This window comes from Chinchilla lanigera, unplaced genomic scaffold, assembly GCF_000276665.1.
Source record: "Chinchilla lanigera isolate Chin_1 unplaced genomic scaffold, ChiLan1.0 scaffold00195, whole genome shotgun sequence".
Taxonomy (NCBI): Eukaryota; Metazoa; Chordata; class Mammalia; order Rodentia; family Chinchillidae; genus Chinchilla; species Chinchilla lanigera.
Genome location: NW_004955596.1, coordinates 380,794 through 399,956, shown reverse-complemented (window position 1 = coordinate 399,956; position 19,163 = coordinate 380,794). Strand labels below are relative to the sequence as shown.

General features: G+C 43.5%; 1 protein-coding gene across 1 annotated transcript in view; it reads right to left on the bottom strand.

Moving 5' to 3' along the window:
* The window catches only part of Psmf1 (proteasome inhibitor subunit 1), a 33,228-nt gene extending 14,351 nt beyond the window's left edge, over positions 1-18,877 (bottom strand). Inside the window, exons 1-4 of the mRNA XM_005414689.1 lie at positions 18,700-18,877; positions 12,010-12,153; positions 4,781-4,933; positions 2,767-2,849 (exon numbers count right to left, since the gene is read on the bottom strand). Of these exons, the coding sequence (XP_005414746.1) occupies positions 2,767-2,849; positions 4,781-4,933; positions 12,010-12,153; positions 18,700-18,705 (386 nt within the window). The 5' untranslated portion in view covers positions 18,706-18,877. The remainder of the gene's footprint in view (positions 1-2,766; positions 2,850-4,780; positions 4,934-12,009; positions 12,154-18,699) is intronic.
* Positions 18,878-19,163: the final 286 nt, after the last annotated feature.

Genomic DNA, 19,163 nt, shown 5'->3' with positions numbered 1-19,163 from the left:
CTGAAAGATAAAAGTTTTCTAACTACCTGACAATCTGAAAACGTAAAACTATGAGGACAGTAAAAAGATCCGTAAAAAAAAAAAAAAATCACAGAAGAGGGGTGTGGTGGATTAACTAATGGTCAGCTGAATCAGCAGGGTGCTGGGTGTGGATGGTCCACCTGAAGATTGTTGCCAACAGCAACTGGAGGGGAAGATGGTGTGCTGTTGATTTCCCTGGAGAAGCTTGTCACACTGGCTTTCCTGATATGAACTTGGTTGTTCCTGATATGAACTTGGAGCTTGGGACTTCACCGTTGCTGACGATGGCTATTGTTTTTTTTGGGGGGAGCTCTGGTCCTTACTTTTGAGTGTCACTTCCTGGCTCCAGTACAGATCAGTACAGATCTCTCAGCCTGCTGAAACAGATACTTCATCCCATTAGAACAGACTTTCTAGCTTCTACCACTGACCTTTGGGTCTTCTCAGTGGAGAATTTACTCAGACAGAGACTTGCATGAGACACTATTGTGGACTCTAGGCCTCCAGCTGGACTCATGGAGGACACTGCCATAGGCTCTAGGTCTTCAGGTGGACTTGTACAGGACACTTTAGTGGGATCCAGAACCTCAGCTGGATTCTTTGGGTCTCTAGTGTATGGACAGTTCTCCAGCATTCTTTTACATTTGACTCTTTGGGTGAATATTATAAAATAATGTTACAAATTATGTGTCCTGTATTAAATCTTTTCCCTTAAAAACCTTGACCACAACAAAATAGATAACAGGTGGGAGGGGTCATTGCTGTGATGTTGCCTGGTCATGTGGCTTAAGACCTTTGGGAATTAATTTTGAAAGTTTTTGAGAGACTGATTGAAGAGGCAGCCCCTCTGATTGAGCTCTGACTTTGGTCAGAGCCTGGAAAATCAGAGTACTGATAGAAATAATGGCAGTTAAGATGAGGTTCAGGAGGTTTCTATTGAGGACTGAATTGGCTGCTGGATCCTTTGGCATGAAGTTGGTCTGCATTTTGCTTGTGTTTAGAGATAGTGTCTGTGTAGCAGAAAAATTTCAATGCAGACTACTATTGGGAAGGTGGCATGGTTACTGCTGAGAGCTTTGGGCCAGATCTGTTTGAAACTAAGGGCAAAGAGCCAGCAAGATGATTTGAAGCATTTGGCCAAGTGGAAGGCTCTAGTGGAGCTACATTGCAAGGATGAAACAGAGAACATGGTTGTCCTTCACCAGAAGGGAAGAGTGTATTTGAAATGCAGGCAATCCCTTGGGGTGTCTCTTAATGTTGCCATGCGGTTATTAAAAGTTAATGGGAAGCAAGGATTATGATTGATTTTAATATGATTTTACTGTTTTTAGATATGTTTGCAATCAGGTTAATTAGTAAAAGTATTGTGGTTTTAACCTGGAATTTTGATGGTCCTTTGAATATTTTGCTTTTGGTGTGGAAATGAGTGCAATAAGAATAGTATATATGTAATTGTCAAGTTAATGTAAATCTGAATAGGCCAGGATATGTTAACTTTTTGCAAATCTGCCACTGGAGACTACAGGTTAAGGAAATGTGTCTGGTGATTAAGTTGACAAGGGGTGGACTATAGTGGTTGACTGATTGCATCAATTTAAGAAATTTACAAGCTTAACTTAATTGGCTCAGCAATTCTATAACCTAGGGTGTAGAAGACCTGCCCTACGGCTGTCTGCACCTTAGGGTGTAGAGGACCCACCCTAGGGTAGCTTGTCACCCAGACAGTATAAAGGAGAAATGAGGAAGGAAGGACTTGCTTCTGTTCTTCGGAGGAGCTCCAGTCTTTGCCTTCAGCTTGGACATCATCTCTTGGCTTCTAGTGCAAACTCTTCAGCTTCCACCTTGGATTCTTTGGCCTTGTGGTGTGTGTACTCATCAGCCTTCCATCACAGACCCACTTGCCTCTTGATATGCACTTGCAGAAGACCCTACATGAACTCTAGACCTTGGACTGAAACTTTCAGCCTCCAGTATACAGACATCCTCTGCACACTTCCTCATCCAACTCTGTAGCTGACCACCATAAGCCAGTCTTGTAATTTCTTATACATCTGTATATCTTGTGTTATATCTTTGTCTAGTAAAATGGGCGGCTTATTGAAATTAAGAGTGAAGAGCTAGCAAGATGATTTGAAAGATACAAAAAGACACTGACTGATACAAGGGGCATGGGAATGAAGGGCACAGAGGATTTTTACAGGAGTGAAACAAATCAACATGGTACTATGATGGTGGACATATGTTGTCATACATTTGCCCAAACCCACACAACACATAGCATTAAGCATGAACTTTAAGATGTACTATAGTCTTTGGGTGATAATGTCAATGTAGGTTCACCAATTTTAACAGAGGTACATAGGATACACTGGATGACAACAGGACAGTCTATTTTGTTTTGCTGTAAGCCTAAAGCTGTTTGAAAAATAAAGTCTATTTAAAAAGAAACACTGAGGTTGAGTGGGGGCCTGACTTGACTAGGCATGCCTCCTCTTGATTGAACAAACTCACCTTGCCCCAGCTCTACTCTGCAGCCTCTAAAGCATCATTTTATTTCATGGGAGGTAGTTCCTATGAGTCTTCCCTTCAAATAAATAAAAAAAGAAAACTGAGAAGTGTCCATGCCCAGGGGTGAAAAATTCTGTTAACCATCCTTGATTCTCTGGGCATCAAAACCTCATGCCTTATTTCTTGCCATTGGTTCTCTTTTCCTTTTCCCAGGAAAAAGACATCATTTAGAAGTACCTGTGGAAGTCACCCAGGTCTTCTGCACTGATAAAATCATCTAAGTTCAGAGTCAAGTCTGTCACTTGCTGTGAGCCATATTCCTAGAAAAATGAAAATAGGAAATGAGAGATGGGGGATAGTTCTGGGCTGAGCACATGGGTAGGGAGAACAACAGTACACAACTTAAAGAAATACACATGTTCACACAGAAAAATATGTTAGGGCTCTTTGCAATGTGTGAAATACTTTTCTGATGCATAAGGACGTTTCTGATTTAGTAATACTTCCTTTCCAACACCAGGAAACCTACTTCCCGGGCTCTGGCTTGGGGCCAGGCATGCAACCAAGTTTCAAATGGAAGTACAACTGTGAGCTGCAGCAACATGGAGAAGTAAGCCCAGCAAGGAAGAGCAATCTTGCTAATGAGGGTAGCAGCAGAAGCTGTAGGTATCACAGTATCAGTGGCTGATAAGAAAAGATACCAGGCTGGCAATACTGGCCAGTACTTAAGGCTGAGTGGGTGAGAAGCAGCAGCGTTTTTCAAGGTTTGGGGCACTGCTCCTTGTAACCTAGGCTTGAAACTGTTTCAGTGAGCTATCCCAGTTCTTTTAATAATAAACACTTCTGTTTAAACTAATCTGGAGGGCTTTCATTGTTTGCAACTAAGAATCCTGTGACATTCAGATCTAAATGTTCATCCATAAAAGAAGGGATAATGGAATATAATAATCAAAACAAATGAGATGTAATCTATATGTGTTCCCATGTAAAGACTTCCATACTAAGTGAAAAAAGCAAAGTGTTGTTCAATACATACAGTCGGATATTTTATAACACACACAGAAATCCAAAGCATAACAAAAAGAAACTCACTGTCTTTAAGGTGCTTTTGGTTGAGTGGCAGATTACAAACAGTAAAGTGGACCACAAATAAATACAAGGTGTGATCACAATATACAGTGAATACTTCAGTTTAAAAAATTTACTGTGGTAATACCATTTGCCATTAACTTCCTCAAAACATTCCCTTTCACTTCAAACATACTTATCCCATGTTCTTTCCACTTTCTGAAGCAGTTCTAGAAGTTCTCTTCTATGTTTTTCTGCCAGGCTTTAATGATAACATGAGTTGTGATAAAAAAATGTAGTAAATGCTGCTGCTGAATGCCATCCAAAGAAAAGGCAAGCTAGTAAGAGCATTATGGTGTGTCCTCAGCCACCTTCTTCACCAGATATGGCACTGTGTGACTTCTGGCTCTTCCCCAAAGTCAAAATTATCATGAAAGGTAAAGTTTTGAACTGATTCAGGACACAAGCAGCCATGACCGTGCAACTAAAGGCATTCATAAAAGAGGACTTCCAGAACTGCTTCAGAAAGTGGCAAGAATGATGTGAGGGGGAATATTTTGAGGTGGATTAATGGCAATTTTTTTTAATGAAATAATTTTTTTAAAAAAACTTAAACATTCACTGTATTTTTTAGTCACACTGTGTACATAATTACAAGACGTGAAAATACCAGGAAGGAAAACAAACGGAGAGTTACAGTTTAAATTTTTCTGGCAAGTGGGAATGAGTAGGTAGGCCTGAACTTCTGGGTAAGTGAAAAAAGTGTGTCAGGCAGGCTTGAAAGAATGGGTTGTATGTGTGTGCATATGTATGTGTGATGGCAGACTGGGGTGGGGAGTTCTAGCATAAGAAACACAACATACAAAGGCTCCAAGGCAGCAAAATCTCAGCTTGTTAAAGAAACTACAAATAGCTGCCTGGGGCTATAATAAGCCTTTTTTTCCTGTGTTGTTACTGAATGGATTTCTCTTAATTATTTAGCCATTCCCCTGTGGATGGAAGTCCCTCCTTCATCATACAGGCACTGAACATCTTCACAGACAAAGTTTTTCTATATTTAAGGTTCTCAACTCAGGATAAAGTTCCAGAAATGAAATCACTGGGTACAGCTCTGGATCCATACTGTTAAATGCATTTTAAAGCAGCTACCCTCACTAGACCCTGTTGGGTCTCAGAAACTCACCAGCACATTGATGATCATGCTGTTCTCCACAGGGACAGCTTTCACCAGGAGCTTTCTGGACCCATCCTTGGACTCATAACGGAGGACATACAGGTCTTTATTATTGCTCCACCCAGCTGGTAGCAGTTCTGACTTCTTATCACTGGGACCTGGCTGAGAAGACACAGGATTGAGAAGAGAAAGATCATGACCTCAGAAGTGGAGCTACAAAGGATCTTACAGACAATCTAATCCTACTTCTCAATTTACAGATGAGGTTATGAAGGTAAAGAGAAGTGACTTGTCCAAGGTGATACAGCAAGTTACAGTTCTAGGACCTGGGCCTCTGAAACATTCTCCCCTATCTGGCTGCATTTATGGCACAACTAGACTCTGTCAAGAATCTGCAGTTTTAGTTTAATAATCATCTCTCCATTTCCCTGCCAAGAATAAGGCCAACTATCTCAAGGGACAGCATGAACTTTTACAGCAGTAATTTTCAATGTTTGGACCTTGATCCATTTGCAATAAGATCACCAAAATGTTGGCTAAACACACAGACCCAAATTTAGCCCCCACCAACCAACTTCAATGGTTTAACAAAAATTATGAACAATTTTCATATATACTCAAAATGCAGCCTAATGGAGCTCTATATAGCTACCACCAGCCTAGAAAACAGCATCACTAGTCGCTGAGTGTTATCATTAAAGCCTTGAGTAGCATACCCCAACTAATCTCCCTCTACCCGCCTCACCAGTAACCATTACTCTATATTTTTTAAACTTTTTTTTTACTTTTCCTTCAAGTTGTTTTACTGTGCCAGCAACCATAAAAATACACTGCTTCAAATGGTCTTGAATTTTGTATAAATGATATCAGTTCTGCTAGTTGCCTTTTACATTCAATAGTTTTTGGAAATTCATCAGTGTCGATGCATTGAGCTATAGCTGACTCACATTCACAACTATACAGTATTCCATGGTATGAATGTGTTGCAATTTACGTGTCCGCTTGTTGAGGAAGACTAGAAGTATTTCGTTTGTTTTGCTATTAAAAACAACGCTGCTATGAATATTCTTGTATGTGTGGGGAAGCATTTCTATACAGTATGTCTGCAGGAAAAACTTAAAACTTGTACATTGTAAGACAAAGGGAAACTGTTTACAAAGAACTACAGACATATACTCCCACTAACAATGCATGAGAGCTCCTATAGCTCCCACAGTTAGCAACACTGCTATTACCCAACTTCTTAATTCTTGCCAACCTGATAGGTGTAACATGCATCCTCTGTGAGTTGTGATGTTTTCTTTTCTATTCCTTTCTAATAATCCTTAAAAAGCTTAAGACAGAGTTTTCAAATTATTTCTATATTTAAAAACAAATCCAGTGACTTCCGGGTGGGGAAAGATTTCTTAAACAAGATCCATAAAAGAAAAAAAAAAATACCACCTTTGAGACTGTTCATAATTTAAAGCATGTGTTCAAGAAGAGACACTACAGACAAAGTTAAAAGGCACAGGCTAGGAGAGTATTTGCCACACCCATCAAGAAAAAATTAGTAACTGCCACATAAAGCCAATGCCTAAAAAATGAGCAATAAAAATTGGGAACCCAAAACACTGGCAAAAAGGACTGAGGAAAAGAGCACCTAACAATATATAAAAGCTTGTTCAACTTTACTAGCAATCAGAAAAGTACCTGCTGAAATAAGGACATTGGTTTACATCTATCAGACTGATATTACCACTTTTCTACTTTTTGCCAGATGTTTGTGTGGGTATGGGTAGACCTCCAGGCATTGCTGGTGGGCATTCAAACTCATCTGGTCACTTTCAGGAGCAGTCTGGCAGTATTTAAGTACAAACACCATGACTGTCTACTTTGGAAGAAACCCCACGCACAGACACATGCACGAGATGTAACAAGGAATCTTCACAAACATACTTACAGTGGATTGCTATATTGCAGCCAGAATAAACAAACTAGATCTAATTGTAGCATTATAGACAATAGTAAAAAAAAAAAAAATGGTTTAAAGAAAAGTTCAGTTCTCCCTAGAAAAATTAAAAAATCATACAACAGCAATATATGTGCACCTATGTTTATAACAGCATGATTTGTAATAGCTAAATCTTGGAAACCACCCAAATGCTCCTCAACCGAGGATGGATAAAAAGATGTCATATTTTTATATAATAGAATACTACTCAGTCATAATGAAGGATAAAATTGAGACTTTTATAGGTAAATGGATGCAACTTGAGACCACACTTGTAAGTGAAATAAATCAGACTTATATGTGTAAACATTGTATTGTCTCCCTGATGTGAGAAACTAAAAGAGTAAATAAGGTCTAGAATGTACAATAGATAGTATGAAATGGGAAGTAATTGCTTAACAGGAAAAAGGAAATGGGGGGAGGGGAAAGGAAGGAAGTGAAAAGGGAAAAAATACAAGATAGCTGTACTATTAGTATCTCTTGGTTCACTGAAAAGGAAGATCTATGCTAATATCAATCGGAAAATTTTTTATGCCCATATTTTGTACTCTGAATAACTACTTTGAAGATAGTAATATGCAATGTATTAACTATTGTTATTCTCCTATTATTCTGAAATTCTATTTTAGCTTTTTTCAATAAAAATATATAAGTAAATAAATAAAAAAGTTCAGAAAGAATGAAGTATATGGCTGAGTGCTATTCACAAAAAAAATTTAAAAGCACACTGAAATTGCCACATCCTGTTTCATGGGTGCTTATTTATATTATTCAACATGGACCACACAGGGAGAGCAGAGTGGCTGTATTCATGTGAATACAGTGGGAAGGAGTGGGACCAGATATGAAGAACACCAGCAAAAGACAAAGGTCTAGCAATGCAGGACTTTCCATATATCAAGGGCAAAGGGAAGCCAGGAATTTAAAATTGCTGGCTCTCCTATTTGGTAACCTCTAGTCCTCAAGAATCCACTGGGGGAAGTTGTTCCAAAGACAACTAAGGCTGTTGCAACTGGCATGGTTTAAAGCGGGCTGGATAATAATGGAATTCACAGGCCTGAAGCAGAGAAATGAGAGTGACAAAAAACGAAAGTGAAACTATCAAACTATTCTGTTGAAAAGAGCAACTATTCTCTTACCCAAAATGGTAAATTTCCTATGAAGTGCTTAGTGTTGTGGATTTACTTTGGAAGCTAGGGGTGTGAGGATATGTATTATCTTTGTTCTGTCAAGGGCTTTTAAATTTCTAATATATGCTTTATGCACAGCACTCAATCTACCAGAATTCTCTCTTGGAATATAGATAATTTGGTCTGCTCATCACCCCATCAACTTTGGCTTTCAGAGTAAGGCGGGATTTCTGAGGTCAGATAAGGCTGATACCTCTCACTGTGGTAGGACTGACGCTCCCCAGACACTGAGATAGCACTGACAGGACAGCCCTAGTATTATCGGGCCAAACATGGCCTTCAATTGCCTTCTGGGCCCTGAGATCAAATATCAACTACTGCAGAAACCATGGTTGGAAAGTAGCCAAAGTACACAGTCCTCTAGTGTAACTTCTGCAGACAAAAACTCTGAGGCCTTGCATGGGCTGAGACTCACCCAAGGTCATAGCAGCCCAAGGTCATAGCAAGTTAGGTATACAGCTAGGTTTGAAATTCAGAGCTCCTGGTTGCCCAGGTTATAGCTGGAGAAGACTGTTCCCACCCACGTCCACCAGACTGGCCCCAAGAAAGTAATTTTTTTAGGCAAAATCCTGAGGCTGGAAGAATTCTTTAATGGGCATGAATTGAACTCCATGCCTCTGTGCTAAAATGCACCCAAAGAACTCCAACAGGTCATTTTGGGCATTTTCTCTTTCTACATAATCCTTACATTCCTACAACAGAAAACCAATTTCTCTAACCTGTTTATGGCCACAGCTTAAGTCTCTCTGCCACCTAAACTGCTTGATATAGCTACTTAGCTCTTAGAGCACTGGGACTATCTTCAAGAAGGAAATTCAAATGTTAATTTTTGCTAAAGTCAACAGATGTTGCTCTTCTAGCCAACTTTCGCACACATTATTCTGTGACAATGCAGACAAATCAAAAGAGAAAGTAAACAAACTAGCTTCCTATTACAACTGTTCATGTATTATACAGTCAAGTACACACTCCAGGGACCCTTGTTTCCCTATTATCACCCAGAAGGGTAGGTAGCAGGAGGTAGCTGGAGAGGAATAAAAATATCCTCTAAGCTTAGAAAACACTTGTTCTCAGACGAATCTGCTGGTCCCCTGCTGAAAAACTAAACTTTCCCTTAAATACAGGAAAGATACCACTCCAAAGGACTTCTGCTGTGAAGGAGAGCACACTCAGCAGAAGTGAGAGCAACCTGAGCCCAAAGCCTCTTCAGGAAAAAAGGCTGAGAGAAGCCCAAATCAGCACACTCTACATTGTGCTAACACCTGTACTCTCTGACATGTGCCAGATTTAGCACTGAGGTGGACAGACAGACAGTGGGCAATGTCTTCCCAAACTCCTATTCCCTGGGCTCCTCGGCCTCCCTAAAGATGTCTGGAACCAGCATCATTTTCTGACCCATTGGAGCTTGACAAGGGGCACTATAAGCAGAAAAACCTTTGGGAATGTGTCAGGGACTTTTTATTTATTTTTACAAATCAGCATTAAAAGGAGAATACAGTATATTCTTTCTGTATATTTCACTTGAAAATCTGAGAGTCTGCAAGCCAAGTTGCCCCAGCATTGCCCCAGCAGCTGAGCATTCAGGTCTAATGGCAGTGCTGGCACCTTGCAATAAATAAGTAAGTTTTGGGTTGCAGTTCCAGCACTCAGTCTCTGAAGGTTTTACTATCACTGGTCTAAAGTACTGGCAAGAGGATGACACCAACTGGAACTGATATCCTAATCTGTCAAAGTGCCTCAGAGGTGCTCACAGGATTTGTTAAGGAAATGAGGGGTGAGAGCAAGCCAGCAGTGTTAATAATGTATGTCCCTGTTACAAGCTCCTGGTCCTGCAGAGAGGAGGAAGGAGTTCTGACAGTGAGGCAGAGCAGATATAGCTGGTTGGGAGTAATGGACGGGGGGTGGGGGGGGAGCATGTGGTGAGGTACAGGGCATGGCAGACCTGTTCCATCTTTGGAATGTGGCCAATGGGGAAATTCCAAGGTTAAAACCAAGTTGTATTTCTCTTTCCAACCTATTATCACTTACATCATCCTACACATCAGCTTCCTGGTGGTAGAACTTTCCAGGAAAAGTTGAAATAGTTGAGGCAACAAAAAGCTGTTAAACGATTAGGAAACTGGACAAGTGGGGTAAACAAGGCTAGAGGAAAGCAGGGACTATGCAAGAAAGGGGAACCTAAAACCTGGGACTAGAGAGGAGGATTTCTCTTTTTTTGTCTTTTTGAGACAAGGTCTCGCTATGTAGTTCAGGCTGTTCTCGAACTCACAATGATCCTCCTGCCTCAGCCTCCCGAGTGCTGGAATTACAGGCGTGTGCCACCACGCCCGGCGAGAGAGGGATTTCTTTAGTTGGTGCCAAGGTCTGAAATGCTGAAAAGCAAGGAATGAAGTACACTGTGAAAGAAAGTCCAGGGAGATAAATCTGGGTGGGGGAAATGGTTCCCACTTCCAAGGGCATGTGTGTAAACATGTGTGTGCATGAATGCATTCACATACTTGTGTGTAAAGCTACCTATTTCTCTCCCACCTTGTCCCCAACCCCAGTCCTAGAGCCCATATGAGGGATGAAAGATGAGCGTGGAGAGGGTAATGAGGTGTTGAATGTGTATCTGGTCCCAGGAAGATACTTGAGTTTTTTAGGGAAAAAATAGAGCCAGAGAAAGCGATAATAGCTGCTCTGATTCCTGCTGATGGGAGTAAAGTGTGAATGGGGTATAGTGGTCTTAATCCTTAGTTTTACAGGACAGAAGGAACAAAAAAGTGGTGAGGGCATGGCTAAGTGCTCAGAGGCATGGGAGATACCTGCCTAAATGCTCAGTGTTTGAGGAAGGAAAGGGAAATTAATAAGAAGATGATGCACATCTGAGAAGCTAGAACAGGACTCACGGGTTGGAGAAGTAAGCCGTTAGAAACGAGAGGAAGTTTATAAGCCTGTAATCCCAGCACTCGGGAGGCTGAGGCTGGAGGATCGTTTCCAGTTCAAGATCAGCCTGGGCTACAAAGTGAGCTCAAAGCCAGCCTGAACTGCAGAGAGAGACCCTGTCTCAAAAAGGGACAAAAAAAAAAAAAAAAAAAGAGTAAGTTTAAAAATCTCACTGCAAGATGTAAGGGGTGGGATGGCTGCTTCCTGGAGCTGGTATTGGTCCTGACCTGCAAGTCTGAGGACAGTGATCATGAGGGGCAGGTCTGGAGCGCTGAGGGCCCACGTGTGTGTATGTGGGGAGTGTGGCCGGGAGGCTACTCCGATGCAGCAGGTGAAAACCAAACCAAAGGAGCAGTCAGGGGGCCAGGCCCAGTTCTCCCAGGAAGCTGATGTGGAGGTTAAGGGTCACACGGAAGGGACAGGAAGACGGGGGAATGCTACAGCAAAGAATTAGTGAGGTGGACTGGACCCCGTAGTCCTGGGGATTTGTGGAGCTGTAACAAGGCCACAGTTAAGAGGTAAAAACTGGGGATGGCACAGTCGGACAGGATGGCCAGGTGGCGACAGCTATGGGAAAGACCCTCACACCAAGGGTCCTTATGTGGGTATGTGGGGGGTGGTAGTTCCCCAGAGCCTGTGCTGGGGTTGACAGTAGTAAGTGGACCGCTCTGGGCCCTTCAATGAAGGGTGAAGAAGGTGGGTGTCTCGAGGGCTATGCTGAGGGGGGAAGACCGGCCCCTGGACTGGGGCTGAGTTGATCAAAGTTCACTCCTATACCCATGCTTGGATCTGACTGGTGCAGGCTCGGGTCGTTGGGGGTACAGGGCAGTACTGAGCAGTCTCCGCAAACCCACTCTGGGACTATGTGGTCAGGAGTTTCGAGGGGATCAGCCCCGAAGACTGGCTGTGCTGACACAGCTTTTTGTTTACAAATCGTGCCGAGCCAGCCGCGTCAGGAAGGCCTCCGGGAAGGTTTGGCCCGACCCATCCAGTCCCCGCGGTTTAGGATCAGGAGCCCTAGGGCACAGACTTGAGCGAGGGGGTGGGGAGACTAGGTCTTCGGCCCTCTGGCTATCCGCAGAAGACCGTCCGCACCCCCCTCCCCGCCTCCGGCGGGCTCCGTGACACACCTGGTCGCCGGCGCCCAGGCCGTAGTAGCCGTGCGTCACCACCTCCCAGTGCAGGAAGCAGACGAGCGCGTCCTGCGCGCAGCTCATAGCCGGCGCCGCCGAGGCGAAGAGCACCTCCAAGCCCGCCATGAGCGCCGGCGGCTTCTGTGGGCGGAAGAAAGAACGATGAAGAAGTGAGCCGGCTCCGCCCGCGAAGGAGTTCTTACTTCCCGAGCTCCACTCCCCGGTTTAAAGCCGGGTCTCCACCTCCGGCCAAAATGGAGCAACCCCGGGGGTGTGGCGTGGCCGCCGGAAGTAGCTGCAAGCCCTGACGCGTCTTTGCTTTGCACACCGGGCTGGAAACGCGAGCGTGACCCTGAAAGGTTCCGCGAGGGCTGGCATCCACATCTAGCCCACAGCCCGCAAGACCGTTCATCTTTTGATCCAAACTCATACAGTTGGTATTAATGGTAGTAGCATTTTACAGATGAGCAAACGGAGGCACAAAGGAATAATTTGACCAAGATGATCCACCTAACCAGTGAGTGGCAGAGATGATACCAGAAACTAGCCGTGTAGCTCCTAAGATAACATTTATTACAGTTTATTGTGTGGTAACACAAACTTGTGCCCAAACGTTTACACCATCCTCTCAAATCTTCAACGGTAGATCGCCTGTCATCCCCATTTTGCAAGTGACCAAACGAAAGCAGAGAGTTGAAGTCACCCAAGAAGACAAAGTTCCTGACCAAATTTCGGGCATTTGTTTGCCTATCTCCTTCATAACTTTTAACTTATTATTTCTTTACCAAATTTCTTAAAGTTCAATTATTGTTTTTACTTAAATAAATTTAGTTTTCTTAGCCCGCACAGCACCGTGGCCCATGCCACTGTCCTTTCCCACTTGGATGCCAGGCAGCAGCCTGTGAACTCCATCCTAACTATTTATGTCTGTTCTGCACTCTGCAACCAGAGAGATCGTGTTAGAACAGAAGTGAGCTCTTGTCCCTGTGCTCAAAATTGCCGTGTTCCTAGCACACTCAACAGAAAAGTTCTCTCCATGGTCTGCCCCTCCCTCTGGTAATTATCAGTTCTATCCTCTCATCCCCTGCACTCCTGACTGCAATGACAGCTCCCCACTGCCTCTCTTACCCACATTTGATCTGACAGCAAAGCTAGATGGCTCTACCCTCAAAATGTATTCTGAATTTGACCACTTCACACCACCTCCACTGCCTTCCCCTTGTCTGATCCACCAGTACCTCATACTTGGACTGCTGCAGTAGCTTATTACCAGTCTCTTTCTTTCACATGTTCTGCTCTCCAGACCTTTGTATGTGCAATTGTCTCTCAGTATTTTATGGGAGATTGGTTCCAGGATCCCCTCAGATTCCCAAATCTGCAGATGTTCAAGTTCCTTGTACAAAATGGTGTAGTGTTTGCATATAACCTGTACATCCTCCTCTAGACTGTACTTTAAATCATCTGTAGATTACTTATGCTAGTTAATACAGTGTAAATGCTATGTAAATAGTTGTAATATTGTATCTGTAGGGACGCGGGGGGGTCATAGGCAGGGAAAAGATAAGAAGAAGGCCTCACTGAGTTTTATTAAGATCAATAGAGAAAGTTCTGCCTCTACCACTAAAAGCAGTTTCTGTGTTCAAAGGTAGACTCTACAGTTAGGGCAATTAAAAAGACAAAGAAGGGAGAGAGAAGGTAGACTGCAGAGGGGTGTGAGGTAATACAATTAATGTAAGAATTTAGTAGTTAGAGACACTGGGGAAGCCAGGCACAAGAGGGACTTGGAGGGCCAGCTCCCCTCACTCATTGACAGAATGCAAAGGAGATAAGAAACAGCCCCCTAAGGATTCTTACTTAATATGTAAGACACACATGCACACATGTGCACACACACACACCCCTACACATATACACATGTATGTATGTTCTCACTTCAACATCAGTAGAGCATTGCACCAAGTACACACAGGTACACATGTCCCCTTTATCTTTAAGCTGCCTCCCTATAAGCCCTCCTCCTTTACTTATTCACTAGAAATGGACAGGAAGAAACCAAATGCCAGAAGGAATATAAGCAGACATGCCAAGGTTAGTATCAAAGACAGTTAAGAGAACAAGATCAGTGCTCTTGACAAGTGCCCACCTGGGGAATAGGAAAGACACTAGTCCCCAGTAGAAGGAGCCAAGGATAGGAGCTCCTGGGCTTTCAGCACTGAAGCTCCCCACCACCTCACAGTAGCTATCTGTCCTCTTTCTTTTCCATCTTTTCCCAAATAAACCCTCTTTTGTTATATTAAACGTTGCCTTCTTTGAGTTCTTTATTGGCACCAGCTTTAGGGTTGCTGGGAGCTGCATTTTTAGCAGAGCAGGGGCGTGGCATGGCATGGCGTAGTGTGGTGAACTGCTCACCACTGGATGTCACATATCCTTTAGGGACTAGCAACAGGAAAACAGTCTATTTTTTTGATGAATATTTTCAGTCCACTATTGCTTGAATCCATATATGTGGAGCCCGGGAATGAGAGGGCCAACTGAACCGCTCTCTTTGCCTAGAGTGCTTTCTCATCTTCATGGTTTGCTTCTTCATTTTAAGTAGTTCCTTACCTTGGCTATTGATGGGTTTCTCGCCTCACTGTAATTCCTGCCGAGTCACTATGGTGTCCAGCCAATATGGTGCTAGAGGTCATGTAATATGGCGCTGAGCCAGTATGGTGCCAAGCCAATATGGCGCTGGCCACTAGAGGTCATGTGCTAAGCCCCACCCTTCCTCCTCCAAGTCAAATTATGACTTCCTACTTCCCTTTTTGTAATATCCTGTTTCCTTTTCCCACGCTCCTGCCCAGTCCTGGTCTGCCATGTCAGGAGGTCTGCCTCCTAAACCCCACCTCCAGCCTGGGCCTATTTAACCTTTGACCCCACAACAGGCCCTCAGAAGTTCCATGTCCCTTTCTTTCCTACTGTGGTCTTCTCTGCACCCACAGTAAAGGCATTTTATTCTGCTTTACTTCTCCCTGCACTGGAAAAACCTATCAGCTACCAGTTTCAGAAGAGGGCTTCCTTAACTAACCCATTCAGAATAAACTTCTCCACTCTTAATCCTCTTACCATGCTTTCTTTTCTACAAATAATTATAAAGTATAACCTCACACTGCATTATTTATTTGTTTGCTCATTTATTTAATGACTGTGACAAGGGAGTAGGGTCTGTGCCTGTCTTGTGTATAACTGTACTTGAATGCCATCTGGGCTCATTATGCAGTTAGTGAAAGAAAGAATGGCAGAAAATTGAATGAACAAATGAATTTTGAGCCTACACCCAAGCCGTTTGTCCTGTTTCACTCTTTACCACCCACTTTGTCAGATGGCCTTTTGCCTCTCAAAAATTTATATTCCTAAGATTTTCCTGGGCTGTCCAGATCTTTGAATCTCATTTGCAAAGACTAGTTGAGAATGTCAGAGAAGGACTTTTGGGATATTGACTTCAATCCAGATGATGTGAAAGCTGGAGGCCACAGAGCTCCTTTTATAGTGTAAAGCTATTTCACTTCCACCAAGAAGTCCTGCACATTCAGTCTTCCCTGACATTGCTTGCTTAGCCCTTTATGATTCTAATATCTTTCCCCTGTGGGACCACAAATTCACAATGGCTAATTTTGCATACTTTCCAAAGGGATGAACTGTTGGTATCACCCTTTTGAGATTTCCCATTATCTCTTTAGGGATGGGCCATCCTTTGCAACCCACTAATACTAAAACTAAAACTACTAAGATTAAAAGTCACTCCAGGGGAAGATCCTTCTTAGTATAAGATTATTTATGCCCTCTTGAGTCATCCGATAATGTCCTCTTCAAATCCCCTCTTCAATCAATAAAGCCCAGGTCCTGGCTCCCTCGTGGCCTTTTGTTCCTTGTGAACAACTGGTCATCCCAGATCCCCAATGTACTGCCATTTTGTCTTTTGTGCTTTCTCTCTCATTGTGCACTGTAACATCTGGCAGGAGATTGGAGGCTCACTGCAGGGGTCCCAGATATTCCCAAGTTATGGAAAATTCCCAGATTACTTCCTTCCTTCAATGACTTTCCATAGGTGAAGCTGCCATGGGTGGTGTTGTAAACTATGCACTGTGCAGAAGTGTCCACTCAGTGGCAGCTCCATTCCTAACGTCTATTGCAATGAAAAATGAATAAGCCATAATTCTCGTCCCAGTGGAGCTCAATGTCTTGTGATTTTAAAAACTTACAGACAAAAATAATGCAGTGTGGAAGCTGCCATGCTAAAGAAGCACTCAGAGATCTATGCAAGCAAGAAGCATTCAAGTCATTCTGGGGGCCAGTGAGAGCTTTTTTCAAGAAGAGGTTTGTTGGGGACCATAAATTTACAAGTTTTACATGCTTCCCTGAGGGACAAGTGGAGGCTTGGGACTTTTGGTATCACCCTTGTGAGATTACCCATTGTCCAATTAGGGGTGGGCCATACTCTCCCACCTACTAAGACTAAGATCACTAAGACTAAGACTACTAAGGCTAAAGACACTCTAGGACAAGATCCTCATTATTTTAAAATCACCACCGCCCTCTGAGTCATATGATAATCCCCTCCTCAATCACGAGCTTCTGGCTGCCTCATAGCCTTTTTTTGTTTGTTTGTTTTTGTTTTTTCTCTGGTACCGGGAACCGAACTCACGACCTTGCGCTTGCCAGGCAGGCGCTTTGCCGCTGAGCTAAATCCCCAGCCCCTGCCTCATAGCCTTTTACTCTCTGTGGACAACTGGTCATCCCAGACCCTGCTGGACCACGATCTTATCTCTTGCTCTTTCTCTCTTGCTGTGCACTCTAATACCTGGCAGGAGACTGGAGGCTCACTGCAGGGGTCCTCTATAAAGGTTGATGGCACAGAACTGTATGGTAGATTGGGAATAGGTTAAGGAATAAAAAGTGTCGCAGTAAAAGGGAAGAGCAAGTGTAAAGGCATGGATGGAGATATGAAATGCAGCTCATTCTGTGTGACAGTTTGGTTGACCCTGCCTCCTAGGGGGCCTTCTCTCCCCTCTTGCCCACTGTTAGTTACTCTGTCTTCAGCATGCTGGGTGCCAAGGGGCGGTTGGTGCCAAGGGGCAGTGGGTGCCAAGGGGCAGGGGCAGGCATGCAACAATGAGAGCTATCAGTCCACATGGAGAGGAGAATTTTACCATTGAAGTTGATTAGAATTGCTGGTTCATGATAATGAAAAGCAGACTAGCTTTCTATCAGTTCTATTACTGCTTTTCAGTTTTTTACTGATAATATACCTCCTTCCTGCCTGCCCTGAGAAGACGGTTCCTTGCCCTACTCCTCCTTCTATACCACTTTGCATGAGATTAATCATGACATAGATCTCATGGAACTTTGGTTTCTTGTTATACAACATCATCCTTGCCTTAGCCAATGCTGAGACAAGGACTTCAGTGGTTTATCTGGGAGGTGGTTCCACAAAATGGCAGGAAAGGCAAGGAGCAGAGAAGGAGGGTACATGAACATGCCAGACACCTGCATAGGGGACACGTGTAGGACATGCTCAGACTTGTCCCAGGTGAGGCCTATAAGACCTCCAAATGATATAGTTATAATGATATTATAACTCCCAACTTGACAGATGTGAGATACACCCAGTCTGTGTTCCCCAAATTGAAGAATGACTTCTAAGGAACAATGGAGGTTAAGAGTAGAAAAACTTTATTGGGAGAGAGAGCTTCTAAGAGATAGGAGGGGGCCCCAGCAGGTTGCCAATGAGCCCCCTTCTCAAAGCAAGTTTTATAGAGCAAAATCATGAGATAGATACAAAATCATGAAGTGGTTACAATTTGGGACAAAACTATGATCAGCCAGTAAGATTACAAGTATAGCCACTTAGGCAATGTTGATCCAATGGGGAAGCAAGTCACATAGCAAGTGTACATGGAAAGAACAAGGACCTTTATGGGAAGATATGAGACTGCAGGTCCTGGCCACCCACCTGGGTGACTGATGTCTATCTAGACTTTATTGGATCAGGTGGTAACAATATAGTATATTGCTTATCCCTTGTGGATGCGTGTGGGCCTGGTCATTCTGTTTTCATCTTAAGGCTTGCCCTTCAACAGATGTGTTTCTAGCCACAGTTGTAATGTGTTTTCATCTACACTGACTCCCTTGAGGGCCTAGCCCTGGCTGACTGCCTATGATATTTCTACCTAACTTATCTATCTATAATAACACCATAGGAGCTAGGGTAACTTATTTTCACTCTCACGCTCACCTGTTACAGGTAAGAGCTGCTTCTGGCTCATGAAAAGTCCTACATAGAGTTGCAGAATTTAGAGAATTCAGCTTTGGTGTTTACACATGACTGCAGGGGGAGGTAGGGCATTGCAGCGGCATCTGCTGTGGCCCGCTCACTTCTGTGCATGAGTGGCCAGACCTCAGGAAGTCTGTGTCCTAGTAGCCCACAAGGCAGAGGCATTAACACCTAGAAACTGAGAGAATGAGGGAAACTCCAACTTCAACAACTTCAACTCCAACACCATTCTGAGTCTCCTGAGAGCCAGGACTGTGTTCTGTGCATCCTGAACCCCAGGGTCTTCTATGAATGGAAACAAATGAGAGGATATTCTGGGATTGGAAGATAGCTGTGTCTTGCCCTGGACCATCCAGCACTTTCTGTGGACTTACCGACATCAGCGAGAGGCCTGTCTGCCCAGTGAGGTCTGTGGGTGGCTGAGGGATGCAGGTGGCAGGTGTCTCCCTGACTGGGCCCCCACTACCCAGGCAGAACAGATTCCATGTCAGAAATAAGGTTCCAGGATGGTGGAAATAACTTTGTAGGTGGCCACAGCCACCAGTTTTTGGTTGCCAAGTGACAGTAATGTGGAGGTTCCAAGCTCCTTGTCTCCTTGGAAACTGTTAAGAAGTGACTGAGATGGACACTAAGGTGGAATCATTTACCACTGCAGTCTTTTGGCCTAGCATCAGTGCAACCTCCTCACCTCCTCTAAGAAGGCTTCCATCATTAATATCATTTTTTGTGCTAACTGGCAGCCAAGACCTTCTATTCCCCTCTCCCTGGGGTACCAACCATACTTGAGACCTAGAGCAGATAATTTTTTAAATGAAATTTTAATGTACTCAGATTCATT